This window comes from Prinia subflava, chromosome 2 (assembly GCF_021018805.1).
Source record: "Prinia subflava isolate CZ2003 ecotype Zambia chromosome 2, Cam_Psub_1.2, whole genome shotgun sequence".
Lineage (NCBI taxonomy): Eukaryota > Metazoa > Chordata > Aves > Passeriformes > Cisticolidae > Prinia > Prinia subflava.
Window position 1 is genome coordinate 56302289 of NC_086248.1, and position 17725 is coordinate 56320013.

General features: G+C 46.3%; 1 protein-coding gene across 1 annotated transcript; it reads left to right on the forward strand.

Moving 5' to 3' along the window:
• The first annotated feature begins 3960 nt into the window (after positions 1-3960).
• On the forward strand, positions 3961-10175 carry TCF21 (transcription factor 21). Its single transcript, XM_063390050.1, has 3 exons — positions 3961-4373; positions 4739-5191; positions 6774-10175. Exons 2-3 carry the CDS (start codon positions 4742-4744, stop codon positions 6861-6863), a joined length of 540 nt encoding a protein of 179 aa, XP_063246120.1. The 5' UTR covers positions 3961-4373; positions 4739-4741; the 3' UTR covers positions 6864-10175.
• Positions 10176-17725: the final 7550 nt, after the last annotated feature.

Consider the following 17725-nt stretch of genomic DNA (forward strand, 5'->3'; position numbering starts at 1 on the left):
TAATCAATAAGACTGAAAATTTTCCATTCTCGGTATCCACAAAACCTTCAGTTTAAAATTAACATAGAAGGAAATATTGTTGGGTAGGTTTGTTTCCTCACAATAAACTGTTCCAGAATAGAGTTTCTCAAGAAGCTCTGATTTTTAAGGGCTCTGAAGGAAGAGATTGGGATTTCTTAGGAAGGGATAGTGATGCTGATGTCACATACTTATATGTGCCCCTTGGGCCAGTTCTCCTGGACAGCCTTTTTACTGTCTTGGCAACAACATACTTTTTTTCCTTGTGTATTGTTTTATGTTGTTCTTCACAGTGTCTTTTACCTTTCAAACTGAAACTGTGACCAGAAAGATACACACAGCACTGGAAATGAGATGTGAAAGGGATTCAGACTCTTCCCACAAGCTACTCCATTGTTACAAACAATTTTGATCAATTTCCCCAGCACAGTCCATACTCTACAATATCTTATGTTATTAATATTATTAGTGTTAGTTATTTGTATATCTTATATTACGGCATTATTTTACTTAAGGTATGCTAAAGCATTCTTCCAAAGTCCTTCTACCATTTCACTTGATTTATGGGTGAGACCAAGAGTAACCAGGAGAAATATCAGTGCAACCAGGATTTTTTTTTTTTAGTGGCAGCTTGAAAACACTAACACAGTTGTACTTTTCTTACTGATTATTTTCAAACCTGACTGAACACGATTCATGATCAGCTGGCTGCCTGTGGGTGACTTCCTCGGTGATTCTCCAAAGAATACACCTGTATTATACTTGGGCAAATAATTTTAAAACCAGCAACTGATTATGTTTTCCTCAGCTCTGGGTGATCTGAGTTTCTTCTTGGGTAACTCTTTAATATGTAGCGAAAATATGGTGCCTTGATAAATGACACAGAATGTCAGAAAATAAACCAAGCTCTGCCATGCAAAACCATTAAATACTTGCAGAAATCTTGGCCTCAAGTCCCAAAGCTGTTCTTAAATTACCATCTTACTCCTGTACAAGAAAGGGATGCATAAAAAGGGGGACTTCTTTTCCAGAGGGAAATTTGTAACCTGCCATAGACCAGCATAAGCCTGTGTGAGATGTGTCCCTCATCTGACACCCTTCAGACCAGGCATCCTGAATCTCCAGCCCCAGCAGGCCCAGCATGTCCTAAATTACCTGTCTTAGTGGGGCTATTACTTAGGAGTAAGTGAGAGATGCATGGTCCTGCATAACCAGAGCACTGCGAAGGAGAAAGCAATCTACAGGGTAAATCCACAGATTTGCACTGATGTTCCTCATGCCAGCATTTCAAATTCCTTTTTAAAACATGAATGAAGACACAAATGCACTGCAAAGGCCAAAAGGACTTTAGCTCCATCTGTCTTTCCCAGCCAGTTATTAACCCAGTGGCCAGTCTGTAGTACCAGTCATCTAACTGGAGAAGCAAGTGGTTTCACCATCATCTGGGTGGCTGCAGCCACACCAGTTTTACCCTCTCCACAGGGCTGGGTTGGTTCCCACCCTGTCAGTCTCTACTCCAAACCAGGTGCTGTTCAGAAAGTCAGGAGGACTGAGGGGAAAAGGTGAGGGAAAAAGGACTCAAACTGGGAGTCCTCACCTAGGACTTGCCAGGTGAGACATTAGGTGCAGGGAGGTTGGAAAAGCAGAGGTTCAAGTCATGTAACAAACAAGGAAGTAGATTAGAAGATTTGTTGTTTTTTAAGTCTGCCCATGCTGCCCTCATTGGAGAGGGAATAGTGGATAAATGTTTTAAGAATGCATAATAGTTTGTATGCATAAAGAACTCAAAGTATATTATACTATATGTATAATATACACATATGTATAATATGTATGTGAGTATACATCACATATGTGCAGTAATATCCACAAAATGAATACAAAAATGTGCCCTGTGTCTCTTCAAATGTCTGTGGCCTTTATTAGGTCAATTTTAATGACCCTGAGTATTTAAAAATGTAGAGAAGTAAAAACTACAAATGTGTGGAAATTCTAAAGGCTCATAGCACACATGTATGCATATCTTGATATCCAGAATGTATATGCAGCAGCATACTAAAGGCATTTTTAAAAAGCCAGATGGTTCCTTCTGCTTTTTACAACAAAAATTTAGAAAGTACTAATATAAAGTTAAAAATAAGTGATGGCAAGGCTATGAGTATATATTGTTTTAGCTGTTTTGTCTTCTGTGAATTTCTGATGCTGAAATTTTGATGGAATTTTGTACTCTCTGGTCACTCAGGCTTAGAGACACAAGCAACTTCAACTTGGTTTTCTGTCATCCTTGCTCCGGTAAGAGTCTTTTAGCTCAATTGTGACATCAATCACTTGGACTATAAATCTCTGCAATGGATATGGCCATTTAAATCTCCACCTGCACAAACAACAATCAGGCCTAGAAAATAAGGAGACTCATAAATCTCAATACTGGTGATTATTAATATTTTAGATTTGCAATAGCAATGTTATTAAAAAAAGAAGTAATTCATTCATTAGGACTGGTATGCTGACAATCTGTTTAGTTTAGGTTATATAGAGAGAAAACACAAACAGGGCACAGTTAACACAACACGAATTTAGAATTTAGTGAATTCCCAAGAGCCCAGGGCTTGGAGATACGATATCTCAATGTACTTATCCTATTGTGAGGGAAGGTGTTATCTTCCAGACAAATGATAAAGAGGTTGTTTAAAGTTTAGATCTACTGTTTTTTCTTCTGGCTTACATGACCCAAGGAAGAAAGATGGATCAAGAGATAGGCAAGACTTCCTTGCTAGCTATCAAAAATGACACTCGGCCTCCTACTGAAAATTTAATCTGCAGACAGTACATAGCACTCAGCAGACATACCAGCTTGGCTCTCCACAGTTTTTGCTGGGTTTTCTTAGTGCATTCAGAAAACCCTATGTGATGCTTACACAGATCAGCAAGAGACTTTTCCTGTGGCTCCAGTGACTTTGGATTAACTATGAAGCTATTGGCGGTATCTGAGGCTGCACATTTTTTTCTGGAGCTACAAGAATCCTCAGATAAGCAGCTGAATAAGTGATATTGCTCCTGCAATAAGAGCCGTCCCTGTGTGCAGTTCTTTAGTCCCCTGTGTTCAAAACCCAGACTGTGAGACAATCTGTGAGGTTTCAGGAAGGATGTGAATAGGAAAGGAGCTATGGGAGCAAGTTCCTGATCCACTGGCCTCTCTGGGCTCTGAATGTGGATTTTGGAGACTATTTTACATGGAGGGGAAAAAGTGATAGCACAAGGTTAACTGCTTTCAAAAGCCTGCTCTGCCGAGACTGAATACACATGTGCGTAGGTTTGTAATGGCAGTGTAAGTCTGTCCATTCAAACTACACAGCAACCCACTTGCTCACACTTGTGATAAAACCACTGGGAATGTTTGGCTTCAGGGGTTGCAGAGCCTGGCCTAATGCACTCAGTCCCACTGCTCCCACAGGAGGGGCCTTATCCCTTATCTTACTTCTTTATTCAGGCAAAATCCCCAACTTTAGAGCATGCACAAATCAGCAGAAAAAACAGTCCACAAGTACGGTGGAATGAACTGCTGACATCTGCTCTGCACACCAAGTAAAGGTTTCTTTTCTGTGGGAACTCTACCATCCAATAACCCCCCCTCCTCGTTTTCTTCATTTCATGCACACCCTTGCCACACACTATCCACAGCCACGGGCCCTCCCCGGCAGAACAGCCCTCTCCCTCGGCTCAGTGGGGCTCACAGTCTGCTGGGATCTCGGCCACTTGGCACACCTGTGCACCAGGAAGCCTCCACAGCATTCCCAGCTGGGAGGACTCAAAGGCCGAGAGGCACCGGGACTTGTCGGACGTCACCCCGGAAGGCTGGAAGAAGTCAGATCCTCCTGCCGCCAGCCCCTGGGCTGTGACGGCAAGGTCCACGCTGCTGGCCAGGCGGCGGAGCACTCCCTTCCTGGAATATGCTGTTAGCTGGACAGGATGCGTTCGCAAATACAATCATCCACAAATCTCCCCCAGATTAGGTTACAGGACAGCGTTTCGACGGCACGCATTACAAAGCTCCCTGGAAGGCTTGGCTGGTAGAACTGCTGCTCTCTCTGCTCATGACCCATTTTGGCTTTCATCGAGAATCATGACACCAGATGCCTGGGTCATCTAGGAGGCAGAGAGGGGGAGAGCAACCCTGGGCTGTAGAGGGAAGTAGGGAAGGAGAAGAGAAGGAGGAGGAGGAATGGGGAAGATAGAAAGAGCAGGGGGAGAGAGAGTAAGTGAGTTGTTTTAGTCCAGTTGTGAAGATTTGAGTGCCAGTTCCGAGCTCCCGGCAAAGGCTTGCTGGGATACCTCATTCCCTGTCTTGTGCAAAGGTCTGTGATTGGGGATGTGGTGTGCTCAGTGGGCAGGGCCCCTCCCCTGGGCTGGATCCGCCTCCCTTACCCCCAGATAAATTACTAGTGTCCTCACTAAATTCCTCAGCTTTCTCTCTCCCTCTCTCTCTCTCCCTCTCTCACACAATCTCACTCCCTCCCTCAAACACAGGCAAAGCGGGGTTGGGGGGCGGGAGGGCGGGGATCCTCTCTGGACTGGTATTGCGCCTCAGTCCTGGGCGGGGAGGGAAGGGGAGGAAAATACTGGCGCCCCTTCTCTCCTACGCCGCCTTGAAATAGATTTGAGGAGCTGCCCTTCTTCCCCCCCCTCCCCCCTTCCCTGTTGGTCGTTTGGCATCTTGCAGACCATGTCCACTGGGTCCCTCAGTGATGTGGAAGATCTGCAGGAGGTGGAGATGCTGGAGTGCGATGGCCTGAAAATGGATACTAACAAAGAGTTTGGGGCGTCCACCGAGAGCAACGAGGAGGGATCCAATGGCGAGAATGGCTCCCCTCAGAAGGGGAGAGGGGCCTCGGGCAAGAGGAAAAAAGCTCCCCCCAAGAAGAGCCCTTTAAATGGAGTGAGCCAGGAGGGAAAGCAGGTACAGAGAAATGCTGCCAACGCCAGGGAAAGGGCGAGGATGAGGGTCCTTAGCAAAGCCTTCTCCAGGCTTAAGACCACCCTACCCTGGGTGCCCCCAGACACCAAACTTTCCAAACTGGACACCTTGAGGTTGGCCTCCAGCTACATCGCTCACCTGAGGCAGATCCTGGCCAATGACAAGTATGAGAACGGCTACATCCACCCAGTGAACTTGGTAAGTCAGAGTCCGCTGGGGACAGGGGGACAGGCGCTCCGTGCGCATGCATGGGGAGAGGTGGGTGAGGAGCTGGCATGGGCATGTGCGGGGACAAAACTTCGCTGTGCTTCTCACAGCCAGCCTGGTGCCAGTGGGGTGGAAAGCAGTACTGTACAAAGGGACAGGCTCCCAGGTACCCTGCTGCCCTGTGCCCTGAGCGCCAAGCCTCCTAGGCCCCCTCTGCTGCTCCTAGCAATCCCTTCCAGGAGACAGGCAGCCACGCTGGCCACAAATAAGCAGGGGCAGGCTTTAAGCTTTACTACCCCAGAAACGATTGAGAAACAACAGCTGGCAGCTTTCTACCTGCAAATGGGCAGGTAGAGAAATTTGGGTAGAAAAGCAAGGAAGGACCCAGGATTTATTCTTATCCTGAGTCTCTACCTTAATGTTTCTTGACACAATACTGTCCCCAAGCCCTAGCTTTTTAAAGACAGGACTATTGGGGTTCTGTGCTCAACTGCCCAGATTTGCTGTGTCCAGGACATTTCGCCTATCCCTGTAAACTGCCACAGGAGAAACAAATACCAGTGCAGACTCCCCGGAGGAGGTGTCTGCCCCAGGCACACTCCACAATGCCTCTCTCTGGGCTGTGTGGTGTCCCTCCTGCTGCTCCCACCACATAAGGTTTTTCTGGGCAGCCCTGGATCCCCCGACTATACCCGACTGCCAGAAATATCCAGTTTCCAGCTCTAAAAATATGCACAAATGATGTAAACTTGGGGTAAGCAAAATTTGCCCGGGCTCTTTGTAGACATATAGCCTTTACACTGCCCACACGTGCAGACCCTGACTCATAAATGGATCACAGAGGGGAGCTGGGGACGTTCCACTGAGGTCAGGCTCTGCCTTTTGAGCTCTGGACTCTGGGGGAAAGTACATTACCCGCTGCGTCAGCTGCTAAGGGCCTGGGAGATAACTTTTGATTAAAAAGAAAATCCTCAGAGCAACAACATAGGAAAAAAAATTAAAACAAAACCAGCACTTAATATAGATATAACCTCCCTCTTCTTCCGCATAGAGGCACACCAAAACATTCTCCCCCAGCCGCGGGGGTCAGGGAGAGCGGCCGGGGGCTGCCGGGGCTCCTGCGCCCGGGGTAGCGCGGAGAGGCGTGAGGCGGCTCCAAGTCCCCACGCCGGTCACGCCGAACGCGGGGGGAGGCGCGGCTACGGCGGGGTGCCCGCGGCGATTATGCCGGGGGTATGCGAATGTTCCGGAGCCAGGCGGCTCCTTTCTCCCTCCCTTCTGCCGCGTATCAGACGGGTTTCGCCGCCCCGAGGACGCCCGGTGGGGACCGCCGGGGCTGTGAGGCCAAGCGGCATCAGACCCCGGCCAAAGGCAAAAGGGTCCTTGCCGAAGCCAGCGGCCACTGCTCGAGCCTGAGCCCCGCTGAGCGCTGCCCGAAGTGAACCCAGGTGGAGAATGCCAGGCTCGGTCCCCCCGGACGCTCCCGAGCCGGACCCGCTGGCGATATGAGCGTTGCAATGTGCATTTCTCCATATGTAACCCCCTTCCCACTCGTGTCTTTTCCTGGCTACAGACTTGGCCTTTTATGGTAGCCGGCAAACCCGAGAGTGACCTGAAAGAAGTGGTGAACACAAACCGCTTGTGCGGCCCGACGGCATCCTGAGCCCCGCGGCCGGGCCAGCAGCGTCCGACCGGGCAGGGACCCGCCGCGGCCCCGCCGCTGCCCCGGGCCCCGGCCAGAGCCACGGGGAGAGCCGCTCTCCCGGCGCAGAGGAGAGAAATGTGCCCTAGCAAAGACTCCATCCACCCCGAGAGATCCTGACTCTATTTAACTTTATTAAATGCGTGTACAGTCGAGTGTCCTGCAGCCACAGCCTTGCTGGTTCAAGAGCTACTAGAGAAAAGACAGAGATCAAACAAAACCTACCCCGCGTGTATCTTTTGTCTGAGACCTGTGAAATATGTAGATGCCTAGAAAAACTGACTTTGACAGTCATCTCTATGAAGTAATTCACCCTAAAGATATATAGATATATTTTCTTCAAGCAGATTCTGCCGTATTTCTGTGAATAAACCTTCCTTTCTACTGAACACGGAGCGGTGTTAAGTGTTCGTTTGAGACTCTCGGGCTCGGCGGGGGAAGGACTGAGCCTCCGTCGGCTCCGCCGCTCCACGAAGCGGCCGCGCTCCGGGGATCCCGCCTCTCCGCCCCGGGACATTGGAGGTCTGCTTCCCCGGAGCTAAAGACCTGGAGCAAACCCCTGGGGGAGGGGGTGACTGGGTCCGCAGCTCGCCGCGGGAGCCCGGCCCTGCTCCGCAGCCCGGCGCCCAGGCGCTGCGGGAGCCGCCCCCGCCGCTCCGGCCGCTCCGCTCCGCGGGGACGGGAGCAGCGAGCTATTGATGAAGTACAGTCGGTCCTCAGCGCCGGGAATTTTTAACTTAAACATCTCCTCTCTATCGATCAGCGCGCCCGTGGGAGATGAGGCTGAGATAAACAGGAGTGCCGGGCGCTCCCCCTGCACCGGCAGCGGCCGCCGGCAGCTGATGCGCCAGATCCCACCGCGCTGTTTAATGTTTCAGGGTTATGACCGCACTGTTTACAAGATGTCTTCGGTTATTTATACTGTTATTATTAGCAGAGGGGCTTTAAATTTCCGCCTCACTTGCTCTTTCAATACCATCCCTCGGTTCCGTTTGATACCTGGGTACTTTCTTGCCGAAAGCAGAAGAGGGGCAGCAGGGGCTGCAGGGCCGTCCCCCGGACCGAGCCGTCTGTCCCGCTAGTTGCGGGGGCCGGCGCAGGGCCCGGGGCGCGGTCACAGGCAGCGCAGGGGCCACAGACCCTGCCGGGGCTCCCTCCCCCGGTATCTCCCGCAGGCCGGTGTTGAGCTGCCCCGGGCATCCGTGCAGCCTGGATTGTGTTAATTCTCATCCCCCACTTTCCCCCGAGATAACTGGACGAGGTGGTGCGTCCTCCAGGCGACCCAAATTCACCAGTCGGGTTCATGCGTGGGCTAGGTTAGGTTTAATTAAAGCAGCTCGCTGTGAACAGAGGGCTGTGCAAACATCTCGGCCCTCATTATGAAAAGGGCCAGGACCTGCTGTATCATCCTAATGGCTGTGAAGGAGAAAGCTGTTTAATCTCACTTTTGCGCAGCTTTATCTCCATGCCACACAATTAAGAGCAGACCTCTGTGCCTGGCCTAACCACGCGCAATTTCTCTGTTGTGGACGGGGCTGTGCCAGGTGAGAAGTGCTCTTACACACGGGGGCTTGACTGACTCTGCGGCCACACACAGACCCGGGACAGCCGCTGAGGAGACGGGCCGCTCTGGTAACCCCAGCTGAACAGGCTGGTTTGCTGATTTCTTTGCCCTAGGCACTGGAAAATTGCTGGTCTGTTAACGGGAGACAGAATAGAAGCTCCCCGGCTTAAGCTGAGTGCAGGTGACTGATAGAGCCAAGGCACACTTTAAACTCTAAATTTACTCAAAAACTAACCATTGGATTTAACCACTCCAAATCTCAAATGCATACTAACTAATGCCTGGTCAAGACTCATAGCAAGGTGTTGATTTCCTTCTAGAAAGCAGAAATCGATATGCATCTGAGATATGCATGAAATTGAGTTAAATTCTGAATATTTTAACACACACTTCTTTGCCACCCTGTCTTGCAATGCTTGCTAACTGCACTCAGCATCTTCCCACCTAATTAACCATATGCAGTGTTGAAGAAAGGGAATGCAGCATTGAAGAAAGGGAAGGGAGGAATGCAGTGGTACCCCGTGAAATGTGAGGAACACAGCCGTAACCATGTGCCAAAAGCTGCAGGAACAGTAAGTGTTGAAGATGCTTACTGTGTAAACACCGGCAGTAGACACCGTTGCTTCTCGTTTTGCTGTTTGCTTTATGTAGCAGTCTACATTGCAGATCTCTTGGGGACAAATTATTCCTCGAGCATCCTTGCACCTTCTTTAGTCCTTGCCTCTGAGCAACAGTTCAGCAACAAAGAAACAAAAAGCAACAAGAAATAAAAAAAAAAAACAACCAGCAGTACACAGAAAGGTAAATAATGACTTTACTCTGACTATAAAACAATTAGTGGCTTTATCTCAAATTTGAAGACAATGAACATATTTTCCAGAGGCATTTATGTAGCTGGGAACTCCTGGTCCAGAGAGCTCTTGTTTTTAAGGGCACAGACCCGACAGTGATGGCACAGCGCTGGCAGCTGGCCTCAACAGCCCAAGTTTCTCAGATGAATTAAGAGTTCTACTACGCACTTCAGGAGAACAATGAATGAAATTATTCTACCCTGCTGCTGAGTGCAATTTTACTGCAAAATATTTGCAAACAGAAAACGTATGTTTAGTCTGACTGAAGCAATTTATACCTTTTAAAGGAACTCGCAAATGTGCCAAGGAAAAGAGGGAATAGGTTTAAATATTGATGTCAATGACTTTAAAGAAAATATTTTGTTTGCTTTCTTGCTTTTCTGTACAAAGTGATACATTTTAATATTTACCAAAATATACCCCCTTTTCATGTGGAAAAAAAGTTGACTTGGTTTATCTTTCTGTATCTACATGGATGTAGATGCAGCTGTGTGAGTGTCTGTATACATTCCCTCCTAGTAATGTTTGAACTCATTGCCTGATTTCAGCTAGATTTGACAGAGGTCTCAAAGATAACTAAATTACTATAATTTTTAATATTTGTGTGTGCATGTGTGAAAACAGGCATCTGAGTAAAGAAAAAGTCTATAAATTTTGCAGCTGAAGGAAGGGTTTCAACATGAGCTCAGCTTCTATTGGATTTGAGAGCATATAGAACAGAGAGTCAGCTGTAAATGAAGCTCTGAACGCTGCTTCAGTCACAGGATACAAGTTCAGAGAAAACTTGCTTATGGACCTACATGTTTTAAGATAAGAACTCTATAAAAGTAGTTTAGTTCTGTTTGATTTTAATACTAATATTTTGTTGGTTTGTTTCTTTGTAAAGAAACCAGTTTTGACCCAGCTACTTCATGACCATTTTTCAATTCAGCTAGAAACTAGCAAATCCTCTATTTGCAGTGCTGACTCAGTGTTCCTGGGTTTGGTGCTGACATTGTGCTTCTTCAAAGAAGCTTTCACAGTCTGTAAGGTTTTCCAGAAAATACCTTTTAGGCTTATCCTCTCATTGGGATGGAAATCTGCCAGTCTGAAGCATTGGTATAGGAAGAAACCCACTTTGCAGGCACCTGTAAAATGCCGTGCTGCTCTGGGCGCTGATTTGGGCAGCGAGGCCACAGTGCTGGTCGTGCCCTCAAACTTCAAGGTGCATAAGGGAACACTTGCAAGATAGTTTATTCTTTTAAGTGCCTCCGAGGTGAAAATTCCCAGCTCAACCCTGAAAATAAAAGACAGAAAAATCTGTGTGGCTTCTTCTATAGGGTAGCTGGTTTGAATCCTGGACATAATGATAAGATCACAAGCACAGCTTTGCTTGACATATTTATATTTGTAACTCCTCAGTTGTGTCTGCCAGGAAAAAACTTGCTTCCTTTTAACAAATCATATATATTTTTCACAAGGCATTTTTTTCCAAAACCCTATTGTCATTATAATTTGTAATAAAAATAAATTAAAGGATGCAAAATATTAAAAGAATAGCTAATTGCAGGTTATAAACTTTCTAAAAGAGAACAAAACTTACACATATCTGGTGTACAAGTGGATAAAATTGCCAGGTATTTTAATTTTTGTCTGGATATCTGAATGCAGATTAGCACTCACAGTTTCCCAAAAAGAGACAAGATTATGGAAATAATTTTAATTGCATTGACATGAATTTAAATTTCAATAAAATTGAAATTTGTAGCAGCAAACAACAAAGCACCCTGTAATTGCCATGTATATATACACCTGGAAAATCCGCCATACATAATTTCTCCCAACAGCCAGATTCAAATTGTTTGCGTTCATTATTCAGGCCCATGAAGTGCTGACTATTCCTGTATTAAAGCTGTGCTATCAAATGCAGGCCCACAGGGTAGATACCATCTTGTGCTCACTATCCAGCCACAGATCGCTTCGTGCTCTTCAGCCCAGCATAGTTCATGGAAGTGGCACAACCAGTAACGATGGCACTTTTTTGTTGCTAGTGCTGCACAGATACTGATGTGTTATGGCTTGGGAAATTTCTGCAATTCTGAGGTGCCATAGGTCTGACCTAAAAGTTATGCTCCAGGAAGGATGGGGAAATGCCGTGTGTAACCTTTGAGAGGACTGTTGCCAGCAGACTGCAAAACTAGCAAAGTTCTGCAAGTAAATGGTTTCTCTTCAGACACTGGTGTCTCTAAGTATAAAACTGACTTTGAGCTGGCCCAGGCATACAAGTCATCCCATTTCCCAAATGCACGGACATACCCTAGGGTCACAACAGTCCAGGGATGACGCATTTTCTTGCCTTAGGGTTTTGCCCTTAAACTGAAACTTGTAAACAGATTAAACGCGTTTTCAAGCCAATGCGCATGCGTGCACTCAGTGACAACATCCTAAAAACCTCCCTGCAAGGAAAAAAAAGATCATAACAAAAGCAAGAAAATAAAAAACAGTGCAAATCCTTCCTTCACTTTAAATTTTAAGAGGTCCTTCTCCTTGAGCAACGAAAAAAACCCAATCCTTATTTAGATCTCAGGCTGTTGTGTAAACTATTAGAACATATCCAACTGTAAATATAGATTATCTACAGTCTTGAGTTTTCTCCTGATTGTTTACAAGTTGTTTAAAAAACAAGGCTCAGAAACACCAGGGAAAGAAAGCAAGAGTATAACTACACAGCCAGGATACAAGAAGAAAGGAGAAAAAGGCATAGAATAATTCCCCTTCCTCTGATTACTACAGCCTTGAGGCGGGATGGGCTCGGGAAGGGAGGAACTATCAGCAGCTCCATCACAGACGGGTGGAGCCAGACCACCGGGGAGATGGAAACCAGGAGGTTGAGAGCTGCAGCTGCCTTTTCCTGGGAGGAACATCTTTGAAAGCCTGCACGGCAGCAGCAGGGGAGGAGGAGTGGGCACAGGCAAAGAGCGTTCCCAGGGATGTGCTCTCACAGATAACTGTCCCTGGATGGTTTCCCAGGCTGCTGCAGCAGCGCTTCCCTCCCCTGTCAGGGAGGAGGCAAAGACTGTCATGAGAGACAAGCAGTCCAAGTGTCAGCACGGCCTCTCGCTGCAGCATCCTGTTTCCTGTGATGCTTTTTGATGGCTGAGGTGACCAGAATGGGAACAGTTCTTCCTCACTCATAACATGTTGGGTTTCTTCTTACGTAGGGACTTTTACACTCTTGGCATCTCAGAGTCAATACACAAAGTACACAGAAACAGGAGTCATCTTGCAGCATTTGGCTGTCTCTTCATGACCAAATGTTTTTTCTACAGGAGGCCACTATCATTATACAGATGGGAAGAAAAAGAGATGACAAATGACTGGCTGAAGGTTCACACGTAAGTTTGGAACAGGCTTAGGGCACCAGCTTTTCTGGTGCACAAACACGTGGGCTGTTCTCCCAGGCACACTGAAATCACCCAGGATGTTTGCTCTTTGAACACAGTACTACAAAGATAGGAATCAGTAAGGTGTGGGGAGTGATCCTCTCAGGCTGGGTATCTACATCTACACTTACTAGAATAGATAAACCAGGCCATGGATCATGCTCTGCCTCCAATAGTCAGTGCTGTGGCTGGGGACACATCCACACAGACCTGAGTTTTATTTTACTCACCAAAGATTAAGAACAGTCCCTGACACAGTCTGCTCCAAAACCATGCTTGGATACTTCCTGGGAAAAAGTCAGACAGGCCAAAGGCATAGCAAGGATCCTGCTAAAACCCAAGCACAAAGAAAGGTAACTCTCAGCCTTCTTTTATTTATCAGTGTCACTGCAGCCTTAGAAGCTACAGCAACTGAGATACTTGATGCCTGTGCCTCACCTCAGTCTCACACTCTTCTCACTTGTTTACTAGATCAAACTGCTTTTTTCTTTTATGGGCCAAAAATTCTTGGTGGGGACTCTCTTTGCTATTTGTGTCTCATAACTAATATATATGAAGACTAAAGACCACTAGGAGCAAGAGGCCAATTTCAAGAACAAACATAACATGAGACTTAATATTATACACTAAATTATGACATTGAAATGAACACTGTTCATTTGTTACTCTGCAGTACCTTTCTACCTCAGTTGTGAGTTGCCTGACACCAGTATTTGACATATGCCCTCATAGTATCTCTTTCTTGCCATTGCCAATTAGCATCAAGTTAACCTCATCCCAAGATCTGGAATTTAGATTATTTCTCTACTTAAATCCATGCAAAGAATTCAGACAGCCAGTAGGTGCTGTCTGTACATGCTTAACATTGTTCTGCTGGGGTAGGAAGCAAGCCGGACAGGGGGAGCCGAAGCCAGCAACCCCAGTTTGGCTACAGATCCACACAGCACTACAGGGAAGCTGCTGAGGAACCAATGTTACAACTTTCCACAAATTTTTCTTCTTCATTTCCCTCACACTCAGTCTTCTGATTCCACTTTTACTATCTTTCTCTCTTACTGCCAACAGAAGTCAGCATGCATAATCTGTAAATATTCAGTCATAGAGGCTGAAAATACAGATATGTATTAAATTATTGTGAAGTTTACTAAAGAGAAGTCTCATTCTGATAGCTTGACTTTTATGTTGACGTACTTCACTGTAATTTTCTTAATATGCTTATTTTATACTAAATAGTATACCTAGAAATATATATTATGCAATATATAGATATACACACTATGCAATATATATATACACCATATAAAATGGGACATAAATATTTACATAGTATGTATTAACTATATTTATCTTTTTCTATAAGCAAACACATAAAATAATACATATTATAAAATTAAACAATGTTTGAATATTGTGGAGCTGGTGTAAGTGCCACTTACAGCAGGGAGGTAACTGTTTAACAGCAGTGGCATGAGTTATCATACACCATCAGAGAGGTGTGAGAAGGCACAGCTGAGTTTACTGTTTCACCTGATAAACCAAGCCCTGGAGCAAAGGATTCCCTCCCTGACTTGCTCATTCCCTGACGACTACCAGCCTGGGAGATGTCTCACAATTAACCTGCAGTATCATGTTTGCAGCTGATGACCATTTCACACAAGGTCATTTCCATGGAACGTCCATGACACTGGTTGCTCCTGGGTACTTTCTCTTCAAACATGAATATTTTAATGCAGTCTTCCTCTCAGACACCAGAGTATTTGCTACACAGCTGCATAAAACTCCGCAGCCAGCCTTCATTGTGGGCTGTGTCAGCGGGCCATCCAGCTTTCTTCTCTCCCCCGTACACTCTCTCATAGTCTACCTTGCATCGGATCTTATCTGAATGAAAGTTAATCCTGTAAAAATAGGAAAATCCAGATAACCAACCATTTGCTTCAGTCTGATGAGTGATTTCCTTTTACAGAAACCTGCAGCTACAGCTCAATAACAACATAATGAAATTGCATCTTCATTCAGTCTCGCTGCTGTACTTACCGAACAAAAAACATGCAGTGTCCTAAAGTTCAGTTACCTTGTTTTTACTGCACTCTTACTGATAGTCCCAAGTAGCCCATGATTCCATGCTGCAGAATGTCCAAACACAGGAAACACTCTCCCCACATCTCCATCTCGTCTTCCCAAACAAGGGATTGCAAAATAAAGGCATAGGAGAATGAAATCACGTCGTAAGGAAGTGATAGTGTCAGAAGTGGCCTCTGTGTTTCTCTGTCTGATGTCATACAGCATCTGGTAAGTTAGAACCTCATGAAGATCCAGATCCCTGGCATCTCAGTCATACTAGTGGAGGAAGGCATGGAGCCAAGTTATAGTTGTGTGGAGTAATGGAGACCAGGAAGAGGAAAAGGCAAGGAGAGGACAACCAGTTTTGTAAACTATATAGGTATAGAATAAAGTTGCAGTACAACTGATTAACTTACAAGTCAAATTAGGTAGGTGCCAAATCACCTTATTTGCATTCCACATTAATGTGATCATAGCTACTTGCTTACATTTGCGCATTTTTTCCAAATATATATCTAAAGACGCAATCTTCAGGACATGTCTTAGTCTAAACAGGAAAAGCTCAGGCTGACAAAGCAGTCAAAACTTTGAAATGATAAGGGTTCATCTTTTTATCAGCAAAAATAATTTTCTTAACATCCAGGAACAACTGCACTATTCTGAGGAATATGTGCTAGAAAAAGTTATACTGTGAAAAGAGGAAGCATGTGGAGATAAGACAGTGGTAGTGTGTGCTTGCAGACATTTTGTTTTGAATTTCTGTACACCTTTAATCTTATGCTGAAAAAACCATAAGCTTACTCAAAATTCAAGCAAAATCAGGGTTTATAAAGATTTTCTTCATAACTTGCTGATGTGATCAGCTATTCAGAAAAAAATAAATCAGCATCTGTTGTGAGCCATCCAGAACCTGAAAGAACTGTCAGAGTGAAGACATCACAGCACTCTACCTCACTTTGGCTGTGTAATTGTAATGAGTCAGAGCCCGAAGCCCATAAATAACAAAACCAGCCTTAAGGTAAAAATGTAAAAATGCTGGAGATACCGTGCAGAGTTACCGAATTATGGTATATTCAGAATCCTGGTATCCAAACCTTGCCTTGCCTGCCTGCGTTCACCCGGAGGCGGTGGATCCGTGCGTGTAGGAAGCCACAGGGTGGCAGCGCTGCCCCACGCCGGTCGCAGCCAGCCTGCGAACACGAGAGCGAAACCGTGCACTCCCAGCTGATTCCAAGTGAGAACTTGAAACACTTATTTTTGACAAGCGAACCTAGTCATGCATTTCAAGGATTAAACTGAATCTAGCAGAAGAAAACACGCCAACTCTGAAGATTTCAAAATTTAAATTTGATACTGTTCCTTCTAGCCTAATTAAAGCTATTTTGCTACCACATCACATAAGCAAAGTACATAATTACAGAACCTCAGTTTCAGAAAATTGTCAATTTAGTGAATACTCTGAAGTACAGCCATATAAATACACATTTATATAATTTTTATATAAAGACCAATATTCTTTATAAATCTGAAGTCAACTTGACATCTGTTTCATTCCTCAGTCTGGGTGGGGAGCCCTTAATGGGCCAAATTGCAGGCACATTCCTGGGCTCCCATATGAAGCAGAAGAGCTTTTCCAAGAGAAAATGTAAGTGTAGCTGAAAGGTAGCTCAACACAGGCTCTATTCCCTAGAAACAGCACAGGTGGGACAGTGCCAGATTTAGAGGAACGTCCTGGACAGAGAGAACCAGTGCTATCCAGGCACCCCACTGTGTCCCCATGTCCCACTCTGCCTGCCCTCTGAGCGTGCACCCTGTGCTCACTTTGCAAGCATGAAACGATCTGCACATTGAAAGAGCGCAAAGCAGCCATCTTACTTTAGTAGTTTCAACGTTGGAATCACAAAAAACAAAAGAAGTACAGAGGGCTTTGCAGAACTCGCAGGATTCGGGCATATTTGAGACTTCTCAGTCACCTGTTCATATCTTTGTTTCGCTTGGGGTGATCAGTCTGCTCATACACCAAGCTCCCACAGTTACTGCTGTGGACCATCCCTCAGTACCGAATAAAGTCACTTCAATTAAAGAAAAAAAAACCAAAAAACCCCCCAAAACCCAAAAAAAACCCCAAAACAAACAAACAAACAAAAAAAACCCCCGAAAAATCCACTAAAATTAAAATAAACTTTAATACAAGAGGCAGTGACCGGAGTGCTGCAGCAGTGCAACATGCAGGTGTGGAGCAGCAATACTGGCACCGCGCTGTTGTGGCGAGCACTCATGCCTGCTGGCTGCTGTCAGACCAGCGCTGACCACTCGGTTCAGTCCGAGAGTGCGTGTGGAGCGCCCAGGCAGAGGCCAAGGGGGCTGCAGCAAGCTAAAGAGGTGCCAAGGCCAGCGCCCCTCAGAAACGCCGGGGACGAGCCACGAGTGTTCACAACGCCGGAGCTGAAAATCGCATCGGCTCTCCAGCGGCTTCGCTGGCAAATGCGCTTCCTTGGACGTGGTCCAGCTGAAGCCTGTTATCAGTTTTACAGGCTTTAGGACAAGAGGCAACGGACAGAAACCGATGCTCCGGAAATTCCAGCTGAACATGAAGAAGAACGTCTTTACTGTGGGGGTAACCACGCACTGGAACAGATTGTCCAGAGAGGGTATGCAGTGTCTCTCACAGGAGATACTCAAAAACCGTCTGGACACAATCCCGTGCCATGTGCTGTGGGACGAGCCTGCTCGAGCAGGGAGGTCGGACCAGACGCCCCACTGTGCTCCCTCCGCCGTGCCGGCGCTGTGGTTCCGTGCGGAGCGGCGCGCGGCGGGCCCGTCCCGGGGCGTACCGCGGCTCCGGGGGCGGCGGACGACAGCGGAAGCGCTGCAAGCGCGGCCCCCTCGCTCCCCTCCTCCTCCCTCCCTCCCGCCGCCGTGACT

What these genes read in the sequence shown, in the direction of transcription:
- TCF21 (XM_063390050.1), top strand. Translation starts at nt 4,742, where the DNA reads ATGTCCACTGGGTCCCTCAGTGATGTGGAAGATCTGCAGGAGGTGGAG. An exon ending in ACATCCACCCAGTGAACTTG is followed by an intron (nt 5,192 to 6,773) that starts GTAAGTCAGAGT and finishes TCCTGGCTACAG; the next exon opens with ACTTGGCCTTTTATGGTAGC.